General features: G+C 45.5%; 2 protein-coding genes across 3 annotated transcripts in view; one reads left to right on the plus strand and one right to left on the minus strand.

Moving 5' to 3' along the window:
- ITIH5 (inter-alpha-trypsin inhibitor heavy chain 5) overlaps positions 1 to 8,547 on the minus strand; it is a 48,694-nt gene extending 40,147 nt beyond the window's left edge. Inside the window, exons 1-2 of the mRNA XM_009677438.2 lie at positions 8,310 to 8,547; positions 3,488 to 3,532 (exon numbers count right to left, since the gene is read on the minus strand). Of these exons, the coding sequence (XP_009675733.2) occupies positions 3,488 to 3,532; positions 8,310 to 8,429 (165 nt within the window). The 5' untranslated portion in view covers positions 8,430 to 8,547. The remainder of the gene's footprint in view (positions 1 to 3,487; positions 3,533 to 8,309) is intronic.
- A 6,512-nt stretch (positions 8,548 to 15,059) lies between these two features.
- Positions 15,060 to 20,792, plus strand: part of ITIH2 (inter-alpha-trypsin inhibitor heavy chain 2) — a 28,995-nt gene continuing 23,262 nt past the window's right edge. The window contains exons 1-2 of one of the 2 annotated variants that reach the window (XM_009677431.2): positions 15,060 to 15,543; positions 17,158 to 17,232. In XM_009677431.2, the coding sequence (XP_009675726.1) occupies positions 15,460 to 15,543; positions 17,158 to 17,232 (159 nt within the window). In that variant the 5' untranslated portion in view covers positions 15,060 to 15,459. The remainder of the gene's footprint in view (positions 15,544 to 17,157; positions 17,233 to 20,792) is intronic. The other variant, XM_009677432.2, reaches the window with a different exon arrangement.

Consider the following 20,792-nt stretch of genomic DNA (forward strand, 5'->3'; position numbering starts at 1 on the left):
TTTCATCTACCGAGAATCCATTCTGGAGGTCTCAGTCAAAGTATGGAAGAGGCTTAATAAGAAACTCACTCCTGACACTGTGATTTCTCTAACAAAATATCCTTTCAGCCAACACTGGATTCCTTCCAACAGAGAAGCAGCAGAGACTACAATGAATGATGTATGATGTAGTAATGGAAGCCGAATGCCAATTTCTGCTTCTTGGGAACGTATTTTTGTGCATAAGTCCTGAGTTGGAGCATTTCTCCCCTGTAACGTGATTTTTGACAGCAATATCTCCATGGAGCTTAACAGTTTTCTTCCTGGAGGACGTAAGTGTATTTAACTACAAACAGCCCACAAGAAAAAAAAGTGTGTTGCCTTAAGCAGTCAAAGGCTGAACCATTAAAAGCAGAAGGGAGCTAAAGAGCAAAAGGCATTGCAAACATAGAGCAACTTTGCTAATCCAAATACGCTCAGACTGTCTTCCCATGCAGGCTGCTGAAAAGCCACAGCCCTGTGTGAGAGTCATGAACACAAGAATATGCTCTTCAGTTGCACTACCAAGCTTTTTTTTCCCCAAAAAAAATCATTTTGTCAGAGGACTTAACAAAGGCAGCAATCGTTTCAGTGAGTAGATATTAAACGGGAACATTTCTGCAGTAGCTCATGGCATCAGAAGCAGCAATAAGTGAGCACAAAGCTAACCAAGCTGCTGGGCTAATGAATTCCAGGCAAAAGGAAGAATGAGGATCCACTGGAAACAAACGCAGAACTCTCAGTAGGTCTTGGAAATAAAGTCCTATCTGCCTACACCTTCAAGGCTTGGACACTGATAAATGTATCTCTCAAAGGAACCTGACCATGACAACTATTTTTAAGAGCTGGAGAATTTGTGACGTGTTCTGTGTCCCCATATGTCCCGTCTAGCAAAGGCTCAGCTGCCATGGAGCCCAAGGGCAAGAAACTGGCACTTTTAGGGTCTGATTCATCTCACTGATTTCAGACATCTCAGTGACAGACTAGAATATGTCTGCTCAGATCTAGATGGCCACCCTTGGGCTCAAAGCAGTTTTTAATTGCTGGCAACTGGGACTAGACCCTAGGACTTCCTAGAACTTTCCTAATACGTAGGCATGACTTTTCAGTCTCATTCCCCTGAAGCTGGAAAGGTTTGAAAGTTTTGATCTGGAGTGAAGGTGTAGGCACATTTCCAGTTACAATGATGTTTCTTTAGGTCTTCTACACCTCCAATGGCCTGTGACACAGCAAGAGACATAGATTTAATAGCACAAGTAAAACAGAGATGCTGAAGATACAGCAGCTTCCTTGGTTCTAAATATCCTGCATCCGCTCCCACCTTCTGCGTTTCATCACAAACTCTGTATTCAAAACTGGTTTATATCACACCAGCAAAAGTGGATCAAACCCTTTTGAGTTTTACCTGAGATACAAGATGGTTCTGCTGTATTATCCCAGCTCAGGCCTTACGAAAATGTGCACATTCCAAAAGCCAGGGAAGATGTTTAAAGCAGAACAAGGTTGAATTCTGGTAAAACCTTTAGATAAATTTTAATACGCAATGCGAATGTAGTGTTAGATTCACTTGAAGTCAGAAAGTCCTTAGAACATGACAGAGAACACAGAGTTGCCCTTGTTAAGACGAGAACGTAAGAAAGGTGGTACTGGGTCAGAACAAAAGTAATTTTAACCCAAAACATTATCTCTTGCAGGGATCAATAGTACATGCTTAGAGAAGAGTGTAAAATGGAGCCAGCCTGCACTGATACTTCCTAAGAATATTCTCCCAGTTTTCAGTAATTTGTAATTCCTACAATTCAGTAATTTCAGAATTCCTGAGCTGAGTGGTATCTTTTTGCTTAGTAACCCTCTATGGATTTTATTTTATGAATTTACCCAGTTGCTTTTTGAATCCATGTAAAATTCTGGCATCCACACCATCCTGCTGCAAGGAGTTCCACAGTTTAATGATACTTTATATGAAGAATCACATCCTTTAGGTTTTTCTTCTGAATCTACCATTTGCTGGTTTCAAATGATTTCTATCATATCTCTCTGTGCCACAAAACAAGCTCAGCACCTCTCCCTTCTTCCTTCTGGTGGGTAGGAGTTGCTGCTGGAGGTAAGTAAACATTGATAAGGGCATCACTTAAAACTGAGGATGAAAGAGCTGATTCATCTTCCCAGCCGTGGAAGGGATCTGCCGCTCCTTGTATATAGAAAAAAATAAACAGTGGGGACAGAGACAGCTTCCAAACAGGTTGCTAGGTTGGGCCTGGCTTGCAGCCCAGGTTCCAATCTGTGGTTCTTCTGCTCTCCCTCGAGTTCTTGCACAATCCATCAGCGCCTGATGCTCTGACCTACAGCTGCGCAAATGCATGTTTGTTTTCTCCACTTGTTATTAAGCCCTTCAGAAGATGAGAGGCCGCACAAAGGCAAAAACAAACCAAAACATTTGTTTAATATTATTATTACCGTGATTTATTATTCCTATTAAAAATAAAGCTAGGGAATGCCAAGGCGGCAGATTAGCACACGGCCACGAGGCAGGTTGGCTGGATGCTTTATCAAGGTGTTCTTTTATTATACTGAAGAGTGCTGAAATTTTCTTGCCAAACAAATGATTTTATGCTTGTTCTCATCAATTGCTTAAAAAGATGGAAAAGAGCTGAAGATAATACGCTCCGTGTTTTTGCATTTATCAGTTGCTTTGATCAAAATAAATTGACCACATGTCAAATTAAAAGTAATAAACTTGCAGTAGGACTGACAGTTGTTCTCCTTTAGGCTGCTGATTCAAATCTGCCAAAGATCAAAGGGATCAAAAGCTGTTCCCATCTTATGGCTGTTCACTGTATGGAACGAATTCCTCCAGTTCTCAGCTGGGAAGCTTCCATACCTCAGAAAAGCCAGAAAAATAACAGGTCATGAATAGCAGTTTCACTGACTGCCTCTTTAGCAAAGTTTTCAGTGGGTCTAGGCCAACTCTCAGTGCAGCAATGTAGCCAGATCTTGCAGACTTACTGTACATCTCAGAATTCAAGGTATACCTTTTAAAGCTTAGGTAAAACAAGTAAAAGGAGCTTCCTTGTTTTATTCCTTTTCTTCAGTAAGTTTCGGCCTCTGCATCCACAAAGAACAACAGGGATCCTCACGTTGTGAGAAATCACGAGTCAGTTGCAAAGAGCTCTCCCTTTCTCTTGGAATGCAATGAGAATTGCAGCCTCATGTTTTTGCACGGCTGAGGGTGATAACATTGGAATTTGTCTCTCCAAATCTGGAATCATGAGGACTGATTGGAAAGCAATAGAAGAAGCTGCACCTGTTGCACTGATCAAAATGCAGATTCGTTTCTAAGAATCTCACCCTGCAGTCACTCGCCAATACAGAATTTATTCCTGGCTACAGGGATGCACGCCCACGTGCACACACAAAACTACTATAATTCCCATGTAGTAAAATAACGACACAATGATGTGATACGTACCAACCTCTGCAAAAATCTGGTCTGTCTTGGGACACGTCGTGCCACCTGCAAAGAGTTAAGGGAGTTAATGGAGCCTAGTTAACTTACAGGCATATTTGTCATTTGTTTAAATCCAGACATGGGTTAGTATGACTGATCACCCCTGGCCAGGTTCAAGCATTCCTCTGGTTAAAATTAAAACCTAAATCTCCTTCTGTATTAACAGACTCAGTGATCAAAGCTCAGCGATGGAATGTGGCTCTCACAGGCAAGGAGGCACGGTGTATTTTTTAAATGCTACTTTTCAAGAAACCCTCTATTTCAAGGCAGGGATCATAGCCCTTAGTCCTAGCCCTCGATGCTATGCCTTGAGCCCTGGAGCTTACCCTCTTATAGTTTCATATGGCGGTATGAAAGGACTCTTTGCCGTTGTCTTTCCCCAGTTGCACGGTATATGTCACACAATGAGAAGTGCTATTAAATGGTCCACAAGGGAAATAATGGCCAGGAATAAGCGGATTTTACCGCAGAAATTGTTCTGGTCCACAGGCCCCTGTCTCTGTTAGGAACAGAAGACTAGAAGATCGCCATGGGCCGGATGAACTGTCGTCATAAGCGAGACATAGCCTGTCAACCCAAGGCAGGACACCCTTCCTTCGATCACTTCTGTCTTAATATCTCAGCAGGTTTTGCAATTAACCAGTCCACAGCTGGACAAACCGAAACCTGGAACAGATTAGCTTGCCCCTCAAATGTCACGAAGGGCCATCCACATCCTCAGATAAGTAAAACCCAAAGCCCATTTCCCAGAGCAGTCATGGTCTCTATTCACACTTTTCCCATGCAAGAGTACTCAGCACCTCATCATGGGTTGCAGATATCGGGCAGGAACAGGGCTCAGCCCGTTCACCAAAGACTGTCCTCAGCTCAGCACAATGTGGATGTTTGGAGCTTGACTGGCAACAAGGTCAGCACCCAGCTGTGCAGATAGAAAGTACCACGGTGATAGGGTTCAGCGAGCATAACCCCATTCTGCTACAAGTCTGGAGCTGCTTTGTGGGAAGATTTGTGTAAACTAGTATGATGACTTTATTGATGCTTCCTCAACAGCAGATCTGCTGCCCAAAAATTCTCCACAGGTATGCTAGATTTACTGGAGTGACCAAAAAGCACTAGTTATGTGCAAGAAGGGTATAAAGCTATGTAAACCTAGCAAGAGGTTTGATTATGAAACAAAATGCTTCACCTAGAACAACTCAATTACACTCTCATCAGCCTTCACAGTGATAACAACTCCTTTGACTTCATTGCTTACGGCATAAGTCTCAGCTTAGCAACATCTTCAGATCCACTCCCCCCAACAAAACAGGAGAATATCAGCCTCTTGTCAATGTGGAAAGCCAAGTGACTTTTTAACAAGTTGGTGAAAGTCCAAAGAACAGAGGAATGTAATGACAATTTTTTACCCAATTTGTCCTTTCTGTTTATTTATACTAAAATAATAGGACTCCTTGCCAAAGAGATTATTTTATGTCTGTTTATATCATGCATTGCAAAGCTCAGAAAAGCCCAGTGGGGAAATTCAACAGTCTATCCTGCTAGAATCTTTATGATTTCCTTCTTCATTACTTTAGCCAACATCTATAACCAAGGAAAAGCAGCTCTCAGGAAACTGTCAATGGAAAGAAGCTCTTTGCTGATGAAAGTTTGAAAGAAGCTTTCTACCTAGGTATGTTATCTCAGGCTACTAAAGCACCTCAGCAGACTGCTGCGAGAAGTGGAAGAGTCTCCATCATTGCAAGTTCTTAAGGACAAGCCAGCCAAACCTCTGTGAAGAAGATCATGCCTGGAGCAGAGGGAATGACTACATCAGTGCTCCTCAGCATTTTTTAACTAAAAGCTTACCTTTTGGAACAACTCCACCTGGTATTTTTTATGGTGTGACCACAGTGGCTTTCACTGACCAGTGAAACTGGCCATTTCGTCACCGATTTTGTCTCCACACCCTCACCACACACCCATTTTGTTTGTTTGCTGATTTGCATAAGGAGGCTTTGTATGGCTTGGTTCCTTCAAGAGCTACCGTCCAGTGTCTTGAAGACAACCAGTAGACATCGGTCAGCTGCTGAGGACCACTAGATAAGAGTATTCTGTTTGTTACAGCTTTATGACCGCTGCCAAAGCGCTACTGCAAGGTTTATGATACTGATCAATCCATCAAAGTATTTTGAACCAGACAGTTTCACTAGCACCATCTAATGGAACAATTTCTAAGTTTCCATCAACATTTGGCTTTAAAGTCTTCCACCTCTGAGGCACTCATTAAGCCCAGTAATTGCTAGTAGTTGCTGCCATCTCATAGTCTTAGTATGGCATACCTAGAATAAGTTGGGCAGTATCAACCCAATTACTTGTAAAGACCTGTCCAGAACTACCTCTAATGCAATGACCAGAATAACCAGAAACCTTGTTATCTGCTTTAGAAGAGTGGCCATGGGATGAGTCAAAAATAATCCACATTCATTGCAAGTACCACAGTCCTGCAAAGATCTGTGTCTTTGCTCACCTTTGTGCAGGAAGGCCATTCTAGGAGCTCAGTTAAATACAGTCTTGTACACTCTCCAAAATAAGTTAGAGATTCATTTATGGGGGGTGTGGTATGTCGACCTAGAGAAGCATCTGACTCCTCTTAACCTGGCTCATATGTTCAATGAGGGGATAGACAGACATCCTTTCCAGATCTGCCTGTCCCAGTGGGTGAGGTCACAACCTCTATTTATGCATCACTGCTTTTCTGTTAAAAGTTACTGCTGCCACTGATGTGCAGCAACACAGCTCCTGTGAAAGCTCCATCACTTGCCCCAAGCAAGATGAGTTAGGTTATTTCAGCACCGTTGGTCAGTTGCTTAAGCTTCTCAGTTGACTTTTTCCCCTGAAGCAGATGAGTGAGCACTCTCAGATACCACCCCACTGGCAGGACAGTGGTGGAAATATTCTCTTCCATTCAGACAGCTGGATCTGGAAGACAACGATGGTGTGCAGCTAAATTTCCCAACAGGGAATATGTATTAAGCAGGATCAGCAATGAGGATGACGGGTCATCCTAGTGGAAGAAGTTGAGTTGAGAAGTTGAGCACTTCTAGAGAGATTCTGCTCATTCTAAAAAGAGTTGGATGAGTGACAAAATGGCTAACTCCGAGACAGGTACAGCTATGTGTGAACAGGCCCACTCTTTCTGTTTATTGTATGATAGAAGATTTGTCGCTTTGAGACCCCTGCGTGACTCCTTCTCTTGCCTTTCAGGCATTTCACAAAACAAATTATTCCTGCTAATAGAAACCTCTGGAGAGAAATCTGTCCATCCACACTGCTTGTCTGTGGCCTATTTCTGAAACTTCTGACAGTCTTTAGTGCACTGATATTTATGATTTTCCCACCAAGGAACAGAAGTGCTAGGGGAACCTGAAACACTAACAGATTAGAGGAGCAATCAGGTTGCCGAAACAGGCATCGAAAGGCACTTTAGACATGCTAGGGTATCCTACCTGAACTTCAGCAAGGCACAGGTCCTCCATAGGTCCTGTGTCATCTCTGCCAGTCCCACGTGTGTGTCTCAGATACTAGAGGGCATCTCAGATCCGATGAAATTTAGGTAATTGAGTCATATGATATTGACCACTTGGGTAAGCCACTTACCCAAGGTCACACAGGACGTCCATTACGGGCCTGAAGAACGTGAGTACAGATCTGAAGCTGGGTCTTTTAAATCACCTTCTCCCAGATTATCACACAAACTTTCTTCCTTACTTGCAAAAAGATCTTTCTCCCTTTAGCCTCAAATCTAAGCCACACAATAAAACAACAGGACAGTCCTCACTGGAACGCGTCAAATGTTTTTTTTCTCCCCTGGGCAAGAAGCATTTTACGAGCTGAAATCTACTGGGCTCATTTCATCCAGCATGAGTTAAAGATGTAATTCATCAAGTATGATGTATTACATGCAGGACTGAGACCGTCGGATAAAGCAGAAAAACTTTCCTCCGAGTCTGAAACATGCAGAATTACTCAGATTGGCGTGCGGCCAGGACACTGGTTAACTCCCTTGTCCCTGCAAAACGCCTTGTTAACACAGCTATGGGGATGTCGGCTTTAAAGCCATCCACAGGCAGCAACGCCCTGTCCCTTGCCAGCATCGGAGGGTGTCAGTGCACCTCAAACAATTGCCTTGTTTATTAATAGTTGCTTCCTCAGCGGCTTGGAGCTGCCTCGGGGCAGCAACTTGCTTCTCGGCCTTGGTGGCACGGCACACTGCAGCTATGGGTGCAATAAACGTACCAGACACTCTCAACCCTCTCGAAGGAGGCAGTTGGAGCAGGCTGCTGCTCATGTTAACACTGAACCCCGGAGATGGTGAATTCCCCCGAGAAACCGCGGAAGACACGAGCGCATCCACCGTAGTTTTCTGCAAACAGCCTTCGCAGTCAACCAGAAACGCCCGGCCGCTGCCTCACAGCCCTCCCGGCGTAGAGGGGACCAGTAACGAAGCAGACGTGACAAATGGCAGAGGCTGAAGGAGGCAGGACGCTCCTCAGGGGGAACAACACTTTGACCTTGAGGTCGATTTGTCCCCGCAGGGGAGTAACGAATTAAGTGCATTTTCCTCACTGTCAGTTTTCTCCTGCCACGGCAGGTAGCACATGTCATCCAGGGAGAAGGAGCCATAACGTGCTGATCCAAAGAGCTCTCTGGCCAGCTGCTTTCAATTAACCCCCTGTCAATTAGCAGGGGCGGAGGCAGCCCCGGCCACCAGCTGCAAAAGCAGAACGATCGCCTCAAAACTTACTTGTTCGGCGAAGCTGTAATCTGCCATCAGCTTCTCCTCCAGGTACCTCGCCAGCAGCTCCGAGTCGGGCTGCCCGGCGCAGGCAGAGAAAGCCCAGCAGAGCCATAGCCAGAAGATCATGGTGTCGGGGCAGGCAGGGAGCGAGAGGCGAGCGCCGCGGCTCCTGCCCGCGGACCGGCTGCGGGAGAGGCTGACAGGAGCCGAGCCGCCTCCACCCTCCTCTCCTCCTTCCCATCTCTGGACCGGCCCCTTTTCCACTCAGGGCGGCTGCGGGGCCTCCCTCGCTCCTGGGCAGCCGCCGCGGGGGATCCGGTGCCGCGCCGGGGGGCACGGCGCGGGCGTGAAGCCACCGGGGGTGACCGGCCACTACGTGTCCCTCAGCCGGTGCCGGGCGCTAGGTCATCCCTAGGCAGCCCCACGCGCTTCCCGACCCTCGGTTACTTATTGCCCACCCCGGTTTGGGTGCGGGTGGCCCTCCGCCGGGGGCGACGGCCGAGGAGAGGGGCCCAAGATGGCCGGCGCCACACGGCGCCCACCTGCGCCTCCCACCCCGCTGGGGAGGCAAAACCCGTCCCGGGGCTGCCAGAGCCTCTCCCACTGGGGACAACCGTTACGTCCGGGAGCCATGGACGGCTTGTGCCACCCTGCCTGCGAATAATCCCCCTCCTCTTCCCCGCTCCCCGCCTTGGGGAGCGCGACCCAAGGAGCCGAGCTCGGTCTTCGCGCGGGTGGGGGTAAAACCCTCAGGTTTCGCCCTCCCTGAGGGGATTTTTGAGCTTCCCCGCCGTCCCCCACCAATCTCCCCTCACTGCTGAAGAGGACAGCTCTCGCCAGGAGGCCGAGGGAGGGAAAGGCGAAGCCGCGGGCGCGCGGGAAGGGTGAACGCAGCCCTGCGGTGGGCCCGGCCCAGGCGAGACCCGAGCGGCAGCAGTTCCTCCTCCACCCACTCCTCCTCTCCACTTCGCAAAGGCCTGTTTTTCTCTCAAAAGCTGCCCCGGGGGCCTGGTTCCCAGAGCAGGGCAGGGCTGCCTCCACCCCCCTCCTTGCCTTGGCACCCAGCCTGGCAGCCAGGTGCCTCCCTGGCGGAGGCGCGGGCGTCTCGGGAGCCCCGGCCGCACGACGGCAACCCGGCGCCTTGTTTCAGACCGCCGAGCTCGTGGTGGGCTGAAGTCGACTGTTTCACCCTGCTCCTTCTTCGCCCGGTTCGCCCTCCTGGTTTCCCCAGCTGCGAAAAGCGGGGGCCCGGCCTCCTCTGCGCGCCCCTCCATTGGCCCCTGGCGGAGCCCTCTCCTCCGCCGCCAGCCCCGCGTAAAAAGCCCGGCCGCGGCGCGCGGGGCTGCTGCTCTCGCCGGCCAACGGCTTGTGGGCTGCACGTCCTGCTCGCCGCCCCGGGTGCGATTCCCAGCGCTCGGCCGCCCCAGGCGCTGCCCGTCGAGGCACGCGAGCCAGCTGGCACGGACGGGGCATTTTTCTGCGCCAGGCCTTCAGGAGCTCGTATCTGCAGAGCTCACCTCAGCCCCGATCGGACACGCTTATTATTTCAGCAAACGTCAGGGCTTTTGTTTTTTTTTTAACGTTAGCAGTGACTTCTCAACTCTGCAAACCTCCTCTCTCTCTCTTTTCTTTTTTTTCTTATTTTTTCTTTTTTTTTGCATGTGCAATGTGCTGCATACGCAATCCTGTCAGGATTCAAACCTCTGTACTTTCCTTTTCCTTCCCAGTTCTGCGTCATCAAGGACTGAAGCTGTTTTGCTTCACCTCCAGTTCATGCCAGTAACAGCCTTGTCTGAATCACAGTACCCAGTCTGAATCACAACATTTTAAGATGGAGAGGGCCACTACTAAGCGCAGACCAGGGCATAAGACCACAGCCAGAAAAAACAATCATCTGTGGCTGTATCACGGCCTGACACCATTCATATTTCAAACCTGGTACCTAAATTTCTCTCCAGTCCTGCTGGGAGGTGTAAACACACCCTTGGGCTGCTGGAGCTTCTTCTTCTGGACGGACACACGTGCACCCAGATGTCATGCCCCAAAAGCATTCATCCCCTGAGAGGATCCATCCTGGGATCATTTTGCCCTCCGAATCTAGTAACTGAGGACCCAGAAAATGCTTGCGCCAGGCTAGTTGAAATAACCAGTGAACAGTCAAGAAGCATTTGGAAAAGCCTTCTGATCCCACCAGCTTTCAGTCTTTGCCTCCAGATCAGCATTCGTTTTGTCTCCACAGCCACTCTGTTTTTCCTATGGAGGAGGTGAGAAGCTGAGGTGCAGGGTAAGTTAAAACGGGGACAGTGCAAAGACCCTGCAAAGATATTGCTATAAAGCTGAACCTAAGGACACCTGGTGAAAGGAGGAGCAGCAGACCAAAGCAGGTGCCTAGAGCAGGCAAGGGGTTAACCAACCCCATAAGGGAATCCACTGGGAAAAGCACTGCCCTTCCCAAAGTGATTAGGAGCAGCCAACTCTACTCATGCTCTCAGCAAGTGCACTCAAGGACACAGCACGCAGCTAAATGAGACCGAGGTGTGTTTTAACATGATTTAGATGCAGTTTTAGGTTTGATGCGTGAACATTAAGCCCGAGGTCCTGATTGTTCGTATTATCGTCTCTCTCTCCTCCTTGGAATATGCTGTCCTAATCTTCAGGGGAACGTGACAGGTACTGTTCTGGGGATGCCGTTGGAGACAGAGATAAGCAATTACTCAGCTGTGCCTGTTCACATTAAACATGTTTGAGGCTGACTTTTGATGACTTGGCAAAATCAGCAGCTGTTCTTTGGGTGGGACCTGACCAAATTTAAATTGCTTGGCATGCCTGCAGCCAGCATGAGCAGAGAGACATTTGAGAAAGGCACGACAGCTAAGCTTCCACACGCATTTCACCTGGGACGGATCATGTTGTGTCAAGGAATTGCTCTGTGTCGACAAACAAGCACATGTGCCTTGGTGATGCTCTGCCTCCACGCACTTGTGCGTCCCCCCGTTTTCCCACTCAAGGCTCATGGGTAGAACCGGTCTTCCTCATTTGCATCATGCCAGTTAAATAAACCAACTGTAGGGAGTGTTGAAGTTAAGGTAAAGGTTGGCACCTTCTAGCTCAAGAGCAAGGGTTTTACAGACTCCAGACTGAAACCGTGGGAACCACGTCAGAGCAACATTTGGCCATGATCCCTATGCCACAGCTGCATGGTTTCATAAACTAAAAGTTTCCAGTTCTCTATTTTTCTAAGTAGACCTATCTCCCCATTAGCACTGATTTCTGCAAGAGTTTCCCTGATCAATTCTGTTCTGTCTCTCAGAGGAGCTCTAGCTGATGCTGATTTTGGATCCCACAGGTCGCCCTACTTTTTGGTCAGCTAAATCACGCTGCTATATGGTCTAGATGCTTAATTCAGCTGGCCACACAGACACTTGAGATATGCTGCTTGAGATACCCTTGGGTGTCTACCTGTCTCTAGCTTGACAGTCCAGAGGGGTGGGAGTTGCCCATATATCCTTTATCATGTGTCTCGGGTATCCCAGGACATCTGAGCTGGCTCTAGATATGTGAGTGTGGGCAGCTGAGTAGCACCTTAGCTCTCCATTGGCTGTAATGGGAGACCAGACACCCAGCTCGCACAAAGGGACCTACGTAAAATGCTCAACTAAAAGTGTTGAACTAAATCTACCCAAAGTACTAACAGACCATAACATTTATTAGCTTTCACAGCCAGCAATTTGATTGTGCAATTGGCAAGATTTCTGAAAGGTTGCACAAACGTAGACATAGATAAAATGTCTGGAGTTAAAATTAATTATGCTGAAATTTGGGGAGTTGCATTAAATATTTTCTCTCAGGCCCAAAGTTAATCAATCTCCTCTGAAACACCCGGATAAGACCTGATGGTCTTTGGTTCTGATGCCATGTGGCAGGCGCCTGTGTTCCTGACAGGGTTTCTCTGAAGTCCAGGTGGCTGTAGTTCTCACTGCCACCGTTAGCTGTGTAGGCCCCAGCCCAGCAGAGCATTTCAGAACTTCAAAATCTGGTATTGCTCTGATTTGGCATGAAAATTTAAGATATGCCTGAAGCCTCTGCCAAAGGGCCTTGATGCTAGGGAGATCTCAGTCTGCCTGGGAGACCGTTCTGAAGCTGGGTCATGAAACAGGAGAAGTGACTCATATCACATCTTAACAAGATCATCTTAACATCTTAAGAAGGTCATATCCTCCCCATGAAATTCTGGGGAAGTTCACCTACCCCTACCATAGCAAATGGTAAGGCTCAAGAATCTGTCTGAGCGTCCTCAGCACTAGTTCCTCCCTTGCAGTATTTGTACTTCTTCATAAGAAATTTCAGGTTTTTGTACTGTTTGGATATATTTGAGCAGTTTGCGCCATCTAGTGGTCACACTAATTTTGTTATTTTTACCTAAAAAAATTAAGCCACATTTGCAGTTTAGGGGAGAATTAAAATAAAGGATTGGGAAATTAGCGTTTAAATAAAAGTCTATTCCGTTGCAACTTCTGCATCTCTTCAGAGCACCAATGATCAGCTTTCAGGTCCGGGGTCCCAGATGCCTGTAGGCGAGCTATCTTAAGCTTTAAGTTTCTAATAAGAAAGGACTGCTCATTTTGAACTAGAGGCATGTGTGTGAATCTAGCTCAGGGTAGAGGAAGCATTCAAATTACAGTATATACTCACAACACAGCAAAGATTGGTGCCCCACATTTGCAGTTCTTGCGATACTGGATAAATCATATCAGAGCTCCAGCTCTGGCCACGCTCGTGGAGACGTTCCTAGCTCGTTAAGCTAGCTAACTTAAATACTGCTAGAAATACAGGCACATGGCCCTGAGCAAAACCTGCCTAAGAGGCTGAGTAAACACAAAGAGTCTAAGCCATTTGTTTAGATTGTTAGGCCCTTGACTACCTGATTTAAAGCCAATCTAGATTGTTTATGTACCACAAAGCTGTAACCCAACCTCCCATCTGAGCCAGCATGCCTGCAATCTTACTACTGAGCTTCTCCTCCACTCAGAAGGCCTACAAAGGGGATAAATCAGAGCAGCTTGCTCCAGGAGGTACAGGTCATCTGATGAAGCATAGATGTCCCAAGTGCTGGTGTGCCCCTCTGAGCTCTCCATCTGGACCCCCTGTGTTGTACATGGCATGAACTAAGAGCAGGATTCATCTCCTTCTGTGGTGGAGGCAGGTTACTGAGCTGAGTCAGGCATGGTCAGGAATATCTATTTCTTTCCGTGGAGTAAAAAGAGAGACAAAGATGTACCGTAGGGTAATTCCATCTACTCTACTTATCCTTACCATTCTTCCTCTGCGTGCCTTTTTCCGCATCACACACGCCACTGCTCCACGCTGCCATAGGAAGCTGCAACACAGAAGTGGACCTGCAGTAACTGAAGGAGGGGAAGAAGAGCCAGGTCATGCCTGCTTGGCCCAAGAAGCACAGAACTGCTTGGGTTATCTGTGCCTAAGAGAGCTCTGAGAAAGTTCAGAAACTAAGAGCTAGATTTTAGGGAGAAAAGTGATAAATAGGTCATATGGGGACCACTCTGTGGATGGACCAATGCAAAACAAAGATGTGTGTGCTGTGAAGGCTGTATACTGGTTTGGATACAGCCTACAGACTCCTAAACTTTCAAGCAATTAGGGGCTGTTATCTCCAATCTCAAGATCCAGGATTGCCCAGAAGATCTTGGGAAAAAGCAAATCAGGACTGATTATTCAATGTTTCTTGCAGCACAACACTGACAAAATAAGTTATGATCAAAAGGCTGTGGTTTTTTTCTGCAATGTATAGTTAAGCTGTGGAACTTCTTCACACAAGATGTTATGGATGCTAAATATTTATGCAATGTCTTTAGGGGAAAGTGGATAATTTAATGAAAAAGAAAGTAATTGAGGACTACTAATAAATAGAAACCGTGTCCTGGTCAGGATGTACCATAGCTGCAAGTAGCTGGAGACTAGCAGGGTGCTTCCAAAGTGCCATACACGCTTGCGCCAGGTCTTATACTCTTTCCTAAGGACCTTTGGCAACTCTCACATGGTGCCGAGCTGAAAGGTCGCTTATTATTCTGCTTAGGTTCCTCTGGATGTAGTTTCAGGTCTCAGAGATAAAGCGTGAGAAATAATCTGCCGAAAGAATGGAGTAAAAATGTGTGAAAGCAGACAGGTGCTGCTGAAATCTTTTACTGAAATATTCACATCAAACTGTAACGTGAGATAACATAACACGAGATTAAGATAAGATAACATAACATAAAACAACATAACACAACATAACATAGCCTTGTCTGCTGTTCTGCCCCTGGATCCACTTAGTCTTCAATCTTTCCTTTTGAGGTTGCTCAGATGTCTGCAAATTTCCTTATTTTCCTGGAAGAGTAGAAATGCATCCCCAGCTCCTTTTGTCAGGAACTTATTTCATCCTTTCTTTTCCCTGCTTGCCTTGCTGACTACCTTTATCGAAGTACGCAAAGAGGCAGGCAGGCCGAGATAGTTTCAAAAGCATCTGGGAGCCTTACAACACGCCTTTGAAAATATCACCAGATGTTCTCACATGATTCACTTTGAAAAACGAGAGCTATTGCACCTCCATCTATGGTCTTTTCCCAGCCAAAATGGAAGAAGAGTGTTTGTGTGGGTCAGGATCCAGCCCAGAGACCTCTGCCAACCACTGCGAGGTGGCTGGGAAGGAGAGCCCTCGGAGAAGGAGAATATTGCTGCCTCCATCACTCTGAGGACTAGTCACCACTTCATTTATAATAAACAAACAGACTGGGAGTGACTTCTTACTTTGATCTTTCTAAGTTTTGAGTACTCCAAGGTCTGCGCCTAGCAGGAAATTAGTCAAACATCATGGGAACCTACAAAAGCAAGAACTGAGCCTATCCAAGCCTGAGCTGTTATCGAGGGCAGAGGCAAGTGAAGACACTGTATTTGGATAACCCTTGCTCGGGCAGCACAGCTCTGACTTGCGTTGCAAGGCAAATATTTACCTAGGGCCTAAACAAAGTCAGCATTTCAAAACTTTGTTCAAAATACTACATAACCCCGAGCTGTTTCCTTGAACTTGTCTCAGAGAAGGAAAGATCTTGTGTCTAGTACCTATGCGGACTGTTCTCAGGAGACAAGCAGGAAGAAAATGAAGCATCTGATCTGCTTCCTGGTTTTGTTCCTCATTTCTGAAGTAGGAAGCTTTGATCTTGTTATCGATGGAATCCCAGACGTGAGTATTTCCAGGCAGGGCCTAGTTCTGCCTTCCTGCTGAAGTCAAAATCGAAGCTGCTTCGGATTATTGCTTCATTGTTCTGCTTATATCTCACCATTTCTCTTCTGCTTTTATCTGTAACTGGGATTATTCTGATAATTGTTTTTCACCTGTCATTTGTAGTGTGGCTTTTTAATATTATTACAGCTGGGACTAGTATGGGCAAGTGTCTTTCGGAAGCAGGATTCCTGCTTTTCACTCAGTTTTGCTTATTCTGGGGCTTTTAACCGCTAAACACCCAAATGTTTTTTGACATTTTAACTTTTTGACTTTTGTTTTTTGACTTTTTAACCTCTAAACACCTCTGCTCAGACCTTCAGATGTATTTTGGATCCTATTTCCTTGAAATAAGTGGAAACACAGCAGCTAGATATTTTGGTGGATGAGGTCTCCTGTATGGGAGCACCACAGACTTCAGCAAAGTTTTGTATGGACTCAGGTTTTTGCGAGCATGGATTCAAACGCAGAGTTAAGATCCTATTGACTGTACATGCCTTAGCAGAGGAATAGCATAATTTATAGATGAGCATATAATTGCTTAGTATAATACAATAATAAAAAGAAGTATAGTTAAAGTTTTGACTTCAAAGCTGAATCCAAATTTAACTCCCTGGACTCAGGTGAGCTTCGATTTAGACATCCACACCCACTTCCAAATGGAATACAGCTCTTTTCCAAATTGAACTTTGCAGTGTGTATTGCAATATTCCTATGAAGCCAGCAGGGATGGTGTGAAGCTTTCTTTCCCTGTGCAAAGTTAACAAAAAGAATTAGTGAGAGGTATGTTCTCTTCTTCTTTCTTCCTAACAGCACTTTTCATGACACAGCGAAATTGTTATCCTGAATTTATAATTCCCAGGAAAAAATCCAGGCCTGTGCTCCTGCCTAACCATAGATGCTCTATCAGTTTAACCTCAATGTGCTTAAGCGGTTTAAGTTAAGTTTGTGCAAACATTTGTGTGTACGCTATCACTTAAGTTGGAGAGCACTTAATGACCTTTAACTTCTTTATTGGCATAAATTGAACTGCTAACAAACTTTAATTAAGAGTATTGCTGTGATTTAAAAATCACACTTTGCACTTGGAAAAGGCCGGGTGTTCCTCCTCTATCAATGAGGCAAATTCAGTTCTCCGTTATATTAGTGTAAAACTAGAGATGATTTCTACTGGTTTCGGTAGAAATTCTCTAAACTCATTGGTTTAAGTTAGCTCGCTATCTGTCACACTGTGGTTATCATGGTTGGACAACTGCTGAGAATCTTCTTCTTGCATACTATGGGCGTTTCAGTCCGTTAAACATCACTCCATATTTCAGAAGGAATGGACTTAAAATGATATTACAAGTCATGATGTTGCAGGAGTATAGAGAGCTACTTGGCCACACAGGGAAACTGAATCTGTGAAGAGGCAGCATTTTTATCTGAGACCGTTTGTGTCTCTGCACCCCATTTGCAGCAAGGTGAAGTAAATACCCTTTGGAACAATATTGAGTGCTAGCCAATAAATCAAGCGCTAAATCAAAATATAAGACAGCAGCAACACTTCTTTCTTTCCTCTTCTTTCTCCTCTAGGAAGTGGAGAACCTAATTGACCTGGAAATCAATGGATTTCCTTCAAGCTCCCAGATGAGAAGTGGCAGGTACCAGGTACAGTACCAAGAAGCCCTTCAAAAAAAGGGAAGCAAAGGAGAGATGAAGAATGCTTGGAAGCTCTCTCCAGGTGGCTAGTCCCATTTCAGTGGTAGTAAGTGTGCAATCAGGTGGGACCAGCAGGTCCTAATGTGCAAGAAAACCTCTCTAGCTCTTGTCAGGAAAGGAACGGCTGCTATCCTTTATGTAGTGCCTAGAACAACAAGGCCTTGTTCCATATCTGAACTCCTAAGGTAGGACCATAATACAGATGTTAGAAAATGAAGATACTTGTCTGTCTAACTTCATGTATCGGAAACATCCCATTGATGCGAATGAGGCTTTTCCATGCGAAAATGGAAGAGAAGGACTACCAGGAACGTAGGATGAAGCCTTCCAATCCCGCTGGTAGTCCATTCATTCATATTTACCTCAGGTCAAGAGAGTGCAGTACAGCGTCACACGGGAAATGAGTTGGGAAGAAAATTTATTTCCAGCATGCAGATGCATTGTAGATTATTGCATTCTGTCAGGTTCTGAAACAGAAGCATTTAAAACAGCATTGCAGAAATTTTCTTGTGTTTTACATAATGGCAATTAATGACAATAATAATGAAATCAGTTGTCTGAAGATATTAACTTTCACTATACAGAATGAAAGAAATGATGATCAGAAGGGACCTTGTTCTTCACCAAAGCTCCAGTGCTGCCTTTCTTGAACTTGGTCAGCATAGCGTATACAAAAAATCCTCTTGAGTAAAGCTGGAATTCCCTGTGTCTTTGAAGTTAAGCACAGGCAAACACTATTCTTCTTCATCCTAAGGCTTTTTAAAAGGGGCTTCAAATAGAGTATAAATGTAGGTTATTTCCACCTGAAGCCCCCATTACACTGCCAGAGAGACAGAAGATTCTAGCATAAATGTGAATCAAACCAGCTCACATTTGCCAGACCGATATTTAAATAATTTAATCCTGGTCTAAGCAGATATCTTCTCTAACTGCACTTGTTCAGGGCTTCATTTCTTGTCAACATGTCTATATTAATGACACATTTATTACACTGTCTCCATTCCCCAGCTCTCTAGATAGATAGTGATGCATACATACACCTGCAGTAGTTTGCAGTTCTATTAGTGGTCTTTATTATTACAACTTTTCCTTATATTCCCATATATTATTTCCCATCCTTTACCTATCAAATGAGCCTTTGCAAACCGGTGGAATTAAGATCTCAGCTATATGATGAGTTTCCCTTATGTTAGTTGAGTCACAATAATCGATCATGTCAGATTAGTAAATGAGATTTAAAAAACCTACCTGGAACAACTTTCCTTGAGACACTAGCCATGGGCTAATAGCAGTTACTTGCTGTCAATCACTAGGGAAGACTATTTTCCAGATTGTTGTTTTAGGGCTACATTATTCTATAGCGAGCTCACTAGCCCGTTGGCAGCAAGACAACAACACTCATCTGAAGACCCTAGTGATTTGTTCTAAAGGGCAAGAATTATTTTCTAGGTCTGAATCATGTATTTAGATGTAAAATATTTGTTCCTTGTGAGCAATTCCATAAATACCGTGTCTCGAATATGTGAATGGTCCTCGTGACCACAGAAACAGAGCGTCCCATAGTCTGGAATGCAGGTAACCTTGTGAACTGCGTATGATAGTGCAGCACTCTTATCTTTGTTTTATAGATAGATAACTGAGCTTATGTCTGTACTGCAAGGCAGGGATTGCTGTAGCATACTCCGCAGTCTTGGTCCTGAGCTCAGTTGCCCAGAGCCTACAGTGTGTGAGATGACTTCAATTTCCTTACTGCCCAGCTTGCCTGGCTTCCTCTCCATTAAAACCAGGGTGGAAAGGAAATGAGAAAGGAGAGAGAGGGTGGAATCAGCTGGCTGGGGAGCCCCCTGGGCCCCAGAGTATTTATGCAACCACAGACACCAAGGTTAGTTTGCAGCACTGTAAAAACTTGAACTCCGCCAAGCCCTAAGTTTGAAATTGCTCCTCTTGCACCTCAAATTAAGTGTCATGATCCCCAAAAGGAGTCTGAAGAGGTTGCAAGAAGATTGCAATGTGTTAAAAACTGCTTAGGGAATGGGTCACATGAAGACAAGTGAAGCTGTGAGGAGGCCGCACATCAAAAACCTGGGAGGACATGCCAGGTAGATCGCATCCTCTGGGATGAGGTTTCCTGGGCCTCTGTTTTTCAACCTTTTTCTCAATTTACAAATTCTTATTACTTTCCCCAGGAATTTGCAGGTGTCAGTAGAAATGTTCTTCACTTTAAAAGCAGTACAGTATCTGTGAATCTGCTTTCCTTCTTTCACTAAGTCATGCCTCAGAAATAGTTCTCACACCTCTAAAGGGGCTGTGGACTTCAACTTGAAATCCATGGTAAGCAAGGCATCCCTTATGCAACCTAAAAAACTGCAATCAGATGTCTTGTAATACTTTCCTCCCTTAGACACCATGGCTACTTCCTTCACTGACAGGGCAGGAGGAGCCAGGGCCTGGCAGCCCCGGATAACACGTGGTTGGATGTACTCAGTATTTTCTTGATGGTAGACTGCATAGTAATTGCAACATTTACCCACAGTGATTTGAACAATGATCCTTATGAAGGGCTGAATATCCATAGCCTGCCTGGGTGCCGAGAGAGGAAGAGGGCTCTCAGCACCCTGAAAATAGAGCTCAGCATCTGTGAAGACCAGGTCCTAAAAACAATTCCTGAGGCACTTGTTTTCTCCACTCTAATCAGTAACTTGCTACCCACAAGATATTGCACAAGATAGTGCTTCCCCACAGTGCTGTTTTCAGCAGAACTGGCTGCAGTTTAAAGAAAAGGATCAGCCACAAATCCTAATGCCAAAAGTAGCACAAAAGTGCCACGGAGGCCCCCACAAGGTCCATGTTTTCAATAACCACACTAGTGCTCAAACCTCAAGAGTAGTTATCTAAAGCTCTGTCCTCCTCACGTGGTAGAGCAGTCACACTCTGCAGCCTTTGAGATGCCAGGTGGGCAGGAAGGCCCAACAAAATGTCCGATCCTAACAACAGCAGTGGGAGTCGCTGCAGGAGCTCAGGTCTCTATCAACACCTCCCCCATCTTGCCTACCCTCACAAAAACAAATAGAATGGAAACGCATGTGTTTTGGAAGCTTTTTGCTCCTTTCCCAAGGGGAGTCAGGAAGCCTGAGCTCCACTAAGATGCAGAGAAGTAGTAGAGAATAAAATAAATTCCCTTCATGCTAAGGTCTTGGTCTGTTCTAAACTGAATTTGTTTCAGTTTAGGCTGGTTCAGTCTTAATTTGTATTCATGGTGGTAATGTTTCGTACCCCAAGGGTATGTGTGGCAACAGTCATTCTTCAAAGTTTGGTTCTTTATTAGGTGTGAAGGGTTGTGTTTCCTGTACAGTGGTGTTTGTGGGGTCTTGTGATGGACTGAGCAAGGTCTATGCTTTGCCCATTTGAGGGTCTCTACAGAGCCATAAACTTCTAGCCCCTGAAATGCCAGTCTGAATGTTTCAGGCGGAGCCTGTACAGTTGTGAAATAAAAACCTGAATTTGTTCTC

Source organism: Struthio camelus, chromosome 1 (assembly GCF_040807025.1).
Source record: "Struthio camelus isolate bStrCam1 chromosome 1, bStrCam1.hap1, whole genome shotgun sequence".
Taxonomy (NCBI): Eukaryota; Metazoa; Chordata; class Aves; order Struthioniformes; family Struthionidae; genus Struthio; species Struthio camelus.